This window comes from Alosa pseudoharengus, unplaced genomic scaffold, assembly GCF_046254945.1.
Source record: "Alosa pseudoharengus isolate Yale_2024_CS ecotype anadromous, Long Island Sound unplaced genomic scaffold, YU_APseudo_1.1 YU_APseudo_1.1_scf_8, whole genome shotgun sequence".
NCBI lineage: Eukaryota > Metazoa > Chordata > Actinopteri > Clupeiformes > Clupeidae > Alosa > Alosa pseudoharengus.
Window position 1 is genome coordinate 30749683 of NW_027468870.1, and position 7772 is coordinate 30757454.

Sequence of the window (7772 nt, forward strand, 5' to 3'; positions counted from 1 at the left end):
TATTGAATAAAATGTTCTGCTGTATGACTGGCTTTATTTTAACTCTCATATTGAACTTTACGACGTGCAAATTTACAAAATTGAATCAACGATATTGTCTCCTACAGGCGTCAATGAGAGAACACTTAGGCTACACTTACATGATTTTGGTTTCGATTTTCTAATTGGAGTAAGTCTTTGTGACAACACGTCATGATACTGTACATTTGATACTGTTTGATCGTTGTTTTAGTATGAAGCATCTTTTACGTAGCCTAATGAATGCGCTCTAGAAAGTGAAAGTAGCCTAACCTAGGCCTATGCCTCTGTGTCTGAGCTGTCTGTGCACGTCCGCAATTGATTACGTTCGTCAAATAGAGAACACATCAATCACATGGTATTTTTTGCCCTAAAATGCATGAAACATGCAAGACAAGTTCAAAATCCCGCCGGTAGCCACGCTACATCTCCGTTTCATATTTGCCTAGGCTACTACCCTACAATAAGGGACCGTTCGTTATTTATAAACGGGGTCACCGGAGGAAAATAGGGGAGGGTCATGTCTTTTTATTCTTTGTTGAGGGGAGGGTCACCTAACTTTTTTTTGTCTAGGAGGGAGGGTCACCCATCTTTTGTATTAATGAAAACAGCAAAAAATCTAAGCGGCTTGTTTGATTGTTGATTTCTGTCGCCATATAACGTTCTCTTTCGTTCCATAGCTCTGTCAACATTGAACAATGCAAATAAGGGAGATTTCCCGGGTTTCTCACGCAAAATACGGAAAATGTCAACATTCTTCCCCATTAACGTTGGAAGGGTTGGAGCAACAAAGTAGCCTACTTTATTCACGCCTAACAGCCTATATCCATTTGGTCAACTTTATCCAGCCCTAAAAAAGCTAAATTTAACTTTGGTTTACTTGTAGTTTACCGTGTAGCCTAACTTTAAACAGTGTGCATGCTTAACACAAAGCATACTTGTGCTTCATTCATCCACACATCCAGCTCCTAACGTTTTGACAAGCATTTCTACCAATTGACCTTGTTCCTGCCCATCTCTAGCTTTGCTGTCTCCATCCTTTCTGTTTTTGTTGTTTGCAAAAAATATATAGTATTTATTGGTAACCAGCAACAAGTGCAATTTGTTAATCGCTGTCATCCTCTCTCCTGCCAACAAAAATGTGTTAGGCCTACGTTCCAAGTAGCAGTGCGTAATTCTGCTTCATAAAGTTGAACAAATACATTTGGTCATATAAATAGCCAGTTTATGGTCTACAGTGTAGTTGGTAAGTTGTGGTAGGCCAACTTGGAGTGAATATACAGGGGGAATTCTTTGTCTAGCTGAGTAGCCTGGCAGGTGCGCACGTAGGCATAGCCTATACGGCCGAACACCGCAAGCGCTAATGAATCTTGCTCTCACGACAACCACGTCGTTAACTTAAATAGGCCTAGGTAAACATCACTCTGAGTTCGCATTCAAGCAAGCAAAACGATGATTTGAATACATCTGTTTCACTGGAAGGGCAAGGGGTAACAACAGGACAACACAGAGACAGGCCAGAATGCAGGACTTATGAGTATTACAGTAATATGGGATATTCTACGGGAAAATATTAAAACGGCAAGACAGCAGGGAAACGTTCAAATGATAAACCCGGAAAAAGTTGGCATGTTAGGTATTTTTCGGTCCCTGTGATTATTTGTGAAATTGTGCAAACGGCCTTTTCAAGTCATTTGAGAAGGAAGGAGTGTAGCAAGCTCCCAAATTGACGCTCGTCTGACAAATTGAGTTTTAGATAATGTTCAGCTTCGGCAGCTTTACAATGACTGAGGAAGCCTAGAGACGAGTCCATAGCAACAAGTTCATGTGTTGAATTAGCTATTACCCAGTGTGCTTTGTTGAATGGTCTCAATGCTTTATTGTTTTATTTCATGTGAATACTTACTAGAGGAGTAACTTTTCAAGTAGGCTAATGCAGTTGCAGGAAGTGTGCATTTAGTTTCCATGCTTATTGTGTTTCCACGACAATGTTAGGGAGTAAATCTACTGAAATGGCCACCATCTTGGTGAAGTGTGATGTGTAAGATCAGAAAGCAGAGGTTGATTTTAGGACGGTAGCATATGTTGATGTATTACCATAGCGTGTCAGAGCGTGGGTGGAACACGTCGACAATTGGCCGGGGAGGGTCATGTCATTTTTGAAAATGCTGCTGGAGGGTCGTTGAAAATTATATTGCAGGTAGGGGAGGGTCATGCAACTTTTGATCGAAGCACTTAAAATCCCTCCGGTGATCCCGTTTATAAATAACGAACGGTCCCTAAATGAATTGAACGAACTCAACTGACAACACCCATACAAAAATGTGATATATGGCAATATATGTAAATCACATATATTATGTATATGTCAATGTATGCCTCACACATATAAGTCACATATATACACATACATGTCAAATATATTTCAAAATATAGCAAAATTGGCCGTTTTTATATATGTCACATATTTTCCCAGATATACAAATATATTACAAATATATGTCAGTTACATATAAGTTAATATATGATAAGTTATGTATTTGTATGCATACTAGGGATGCCAATATATTGCAAATATATGTCTATGGACATATATTTGCACTCATATTAGGTAAATATATTGCAAAATATATGTAATGTTCTGCTATTTCACATTTATAGAAATATGTCACAATAGATGTATATTTCAGAAATATAACATTGTTGATGTTCCAAAGAAAACACACAAAATATTTGTTTAACCTTTTATTAAAGTTTCGTTTTTCCACACAAACAGTGAGTAAACTCTCCAGGTAGAAACTTTTTTCCCTGTATGGAAGTGGCACACATTGATTTGGCATGCAGAATGCACTCAGTGTTCTCAGGGCAGCAGTCCTCACAAATCACCACCTGAAAACAGGGAACAGACAAGAGAAGTCTTAAGACAAGCCACAAGCCAGGGCCCCCTACCTGAACTCCTAACCGCATACACACACAAAAAGAATAAAGTGATTATTTACAGTGTATAATTTCAGATGTCAGCGGTAATAAATAGCTACATGAATTGAAAAGTGGTACAAAAATATGTTTTAATTTGGATTATACAGAATTTTGATTATCCAATGTGTTATTTGGATTTTATACATTTAATGTGCGCAAATATAATTTTGGTAACCTTACAACCTCAGCCCAGGCAACATTGTGCGGACCCCTTGCAATCTTTGGCGACCCCTAGTGGGGTCCACGGACCCCAGGTTGGCAACCACTGCTCTAGATCACCTTGCAAGTATCCTCAGCAGAGTTGACCTTGACTGGAGAAGTAGTTGTAATACATTTGAACTCAGTATTGATCTGAAACAATATATAACAAACCAATGTTACTCATTGTGTGGCTCATGAGAGCCACATGCATTCCCCATAACAATGATAAAATACACAGGGACATTTAATGTTAAGGGTTTTATGCCAGAACCTCTGATTGTGTTTCATGTGCTTACACGGAGGCCAACAAGCAGTTTTACAAAGATGTATTTAGAATGGATAATGTTCACATAAACATAAATGTAATGCTTCTAGCATACTCACTTTTCTATAGTTGAAATGTACAGTTTCTTACATTAATCTTTTAAAGCTACTTTAGAAACCCCTTTTAGGCAGTGAATGGTTCAAAGTAAACAGAGAATGCATCCATACTAAATAGACTACAAGCCACAGCAATAACATACTTACTACCATATAGACTGGCACCTTCATGTATGCATACAATACTCGGCTGTTATTAATTGAATAATTCCCAAAACATAAACAAGTAGGATCATGACGGTAACAGATTCAGATGAGATGATGATGTGTGCAGAATCTTTAAAGTAACAATGTGTCTAACTGACACCTTAAACCATGGGTAAAACAAGGCATAGATAAGAGGGTTTACAAATGAGTTGATGTACATGACCCATGATAACACATACACTGCAACAGAAGTACTCTCTTGTGTGAGAATGCTGATGTAATATGGGATCCAGCCCAAGAGATAAACAAAAATCACAATACCAAGTGTTTTGGCTGCTTTCCTGTCAGAGCTCTTTGAGATGACACATTTTGCATTGTTTGACATATTCCCTGATTGGGCATTTATGACACTTGCCTGATTTCTGGCCACAAAGAAAATAATTAGATATAGAGTGAACAATATGGAACATGGCAATATAAAGGAGATTACAACATCAACCATGCCCCATGTAAAGTCAATAAGCAACAAGCATTCTCCAACACAGCTACTCTGTCTATGGGGGTTGTTCATATTCTCATTTACATTCAAAAGAGTCAAGTTATATAGAGCAGAGCTGAACCAGCATATTACTATACATGCCACAGATTTTCCAACTGTCATTGTGGATGCATAGAAAAAGGGGTCACAAACAGCTAAATAACGATCCACAGCTATAAACACTAAATGCCCAAGTGATGCTGACACAAGTATGGTCATTACAGCTGGGTAAAAGTTACAAAGGCTCTCCCCAAGAAACCAACACGACTCAACTAGTCGCATGCTTTCGACTGGCATCACAATTCCACCGATGAATAAATCGGCCACAGCCATGGAAAGGATGAAGATGTTGGTTGGAGTTTGCAGCTGCTTAAAATGAGAGATGGAAATTATCACCAGCAAGTTTACAAAGACTGTGAACACTGATATTGATGAAAATAAAACATACATCACAACATAGTCATTTCTCGTCCGAGCCTTACGAGTGCAAGATAAATTACTTTGAGGAAAACAATATTCTATAACGTCATATTTATCATTAGAGTATTCCATTTGACAATGAAAAAGTGAACACGTAGCTTTTACAATTATTTCACAGCACATTTGTCCTTCACATGAGTGTTATTCAAAGGACACAGATTCTAGTTGTATCTAACTATCTTCACAATGATACAGATTTAAGTCAGAATTTCTTCAGTGTTCTTTGTCAGTATTTGTCCTTTCATAGTCTGTAGTCCATTGCTTTTATAGTCTGGACATAATCCACACCCAATTGGTGCGTGTGATGTTTCTACAGCTTACTCATCTTAGTCCTTATGAAAATCATGAATTATTTATATTATGCTCTCTTAGTTTCCACTGGGTGGCACTGTTCCACTCTCTTTTCAGATTTTCACCTAACTGTAAGATTCATATGTCAAGTCAAGTCAAGTCAAATCAACTTCATTTATATAGCACATTTAACACAACATAATTGATCCAAAGTGCTTCACATATACAAAACAAGACAAAAATTAAAAGTTTGGAGTTGGGGGGCAATGGCAGAGAAAGCTCTGTCACCCCCGAGTTAATTCTGTGCTCAACTGCCAGTGCAGATGAGCCAACACATGTGAGTTAGTGCTCACGTTTCTTAGACCCTCTTAAAAGTCTAGAAGCTGCATTTTTTAACTAACTGAAGTCTACTGAGGGTGGAGTGAGTAAGACCTACATAGAGTGAGTTGCAGTATTCCAGTCTTGATGTGATGAAGGCATGTATGAGTGTTTCAGAGAAAGACAGAAAGGGCTTTAATTTAGCAAAGGTTCTCAACTGGAAGAAGCTACCCTCAACCATACTATTAATTTGCTTAGATTTGGAAGAAAATGCAAAACTGTTGATAGACTGATGTCATTGAGGAGGGTAATTTTTTGTACATATTGAGTTTGCAAATACAATACTTTGTTAATGTCCAGCCAATATTTGCGGCCTAACAAATGCACATGAAGTTATCAAGCATAAACCGAGGTGTAATTGCATATTTTGGTCATTTTCATAGGACTAATGGTATATGGTAGTAGGAACACGAAATTCAATGTTGGAATAAGTTTTCATGTGTCAATGATGCACCATGTTTCCTTCATAAATACACTTCCTTGGTTACATTGTATACCTATGCATTTTCATTTTTGTCCCTGAGGTAAAAAAAATGGTTTTGACTCTATTTCTTTATCTATGGTACAACATTGGCACTTTGCCCTAAATATACACTGAGCTACAGTAGCATCACAAAGATTTGCATGTGCTTACTATAGCTACCCAACATGAATATGACAGCAAATCACAACCTTCCTATATGGTTAATACTTAAAATCTTCAAGCCCATTATATGTGGAGAGCTCAAATATTGGCACAACATTAATACAATATTGTATTTAAAGAAAAAAATAATGATTGATACCAAATACTTACAAAAACAATTTTATAATACCCTTAATATATTGTACAAAGTCAATGAGCATGCCGTGCAAACTTTTAGCGGTTCAGTCATACTGAGAACATGTTTGCCTTCCACCCTACTAAGTTTGGGTTGGCTATGAATAGTACTTTTCATGATATTAATGCCCAAACACTGCTTCCCAGATAATGTTTTTTTCAGGCTGTACAACTTAATTCAAGGGCTGGAAATAATATGAAGACATACGATTTGGACAGATTTAAACAAGCCTTGGGTTTTGGGACCATTTCTTGATATAGACAAGGTTTGAACAAAGTCTGAGACAGTGCAGCAACAACCTTATCTGATTTGACATGGAAAGACACAGGGGTGAGCTACCTCTCTGGCGTGTTTCATTTGGTCCTTTGTTAAAACATAATGTACGTTTTTTTGTACAAAAGCATCTGCTAATAAATTTGAATATAAACTTCAACACAAACAAACGCGACTTCCTGCACAATCCCTGACTGCACCTTTAATGAAAGCACAACACCATACAACCTGCAGGGAAATACATGTGGGATAGCACACAATTCAACATCTATAGTTCAATAAACTAGATGTACCGCAGAGCGGTACAAAATATGACCGCCGCCCAGTCCAGCACATGTTTTCCACAAAAATAAGTCACGCTGAAAGGCATATATGATTCTAACTGTCTCACTTAATTGCATTATGCACACTCAATTCTCACTGGTATCTGCTAGACAACAAGTACCAAAACATGATTAGTTCATAGATTTCACATGTAATATGTAAGGGATAATGTATAGAACGCCGGTAATTATGGAGAAAATAAGTCCCGACAGGGCGAACCGGACCCCGACGCGCCAGCGGAGGGGTCTTGTTTCGCCCTGAAGGGGCTTATTTTCCCATAATGACCGGCGTTCTATACATTATCCCGCTTATTATACGGCTACTTGCCAAAACGAAAAAATAAACTCCATGATATGTCTCTTTACACTTATTTGTTACCGTTTCGTCGTGGCTTTTGCTGAGAAACAAATAGTTCGCAACACACGCTGAACTTGAATCAAACATTCTTTAGAACACAGCTGATCAACCGTCTGCTTTCACTTTTGAATGAAGTTCCAAGCGCAAACTCCGTTGCCATTGACAGCGGTCATTCTTGTTTTCAGAGGTCCTTTCCCAAGAAATAATGACCGCTAGAACTTTCGGAAATCCCATTCAAGTCAATGGAGCATTCTACTTGCATTGTGAAGAGCCGTATAATAAACATTTTATACAACCCCACCCCCATCTTGCCTGTTCATAATTCTGAGAAATTCTTGAATTGTGTGCATGTGTGCGTGTACATGTTTATGTTTATGTGTGTGTGGGTTGGTGTGTGTGCATGCATGTGCATGTGCTTGTGTGTTTGCCTGTTTATGTGCCTGTGTGTGTGTATGTGCATGCATGCGTATATATGTCTACTGTGTGAGTATGTGTCATACATAGGATTACTGTGAATGTATGTGTGTGCGTGTGTATCTGTTTATGCACATGTGTGCATATGGAATGGGTTTACATGACCCCTG

General features: G+C 38.2%; 1 protein-coding gene across 1 annotated transcript; it reads right to left on the reverse strand.

Annotated features, from left to right (window-relative positions):
- Positions 1-3811: 3811 nt before the first annotated feature.
- LOC143112702 (trace amine-associated receptor 13c-like) lies at positions 3812-4816 on the reverse strand. The gene has a single exon (XM_076274970.1). The coding sequence runs from the start codon at positions 4814-4816 to the stop codon at positions 3812-3814; it is 1005 nt and encodes a 334-aa protein (XP_076131085.1).
- Positions 4817-7772: the final 2956 nt, after the last annotated feature.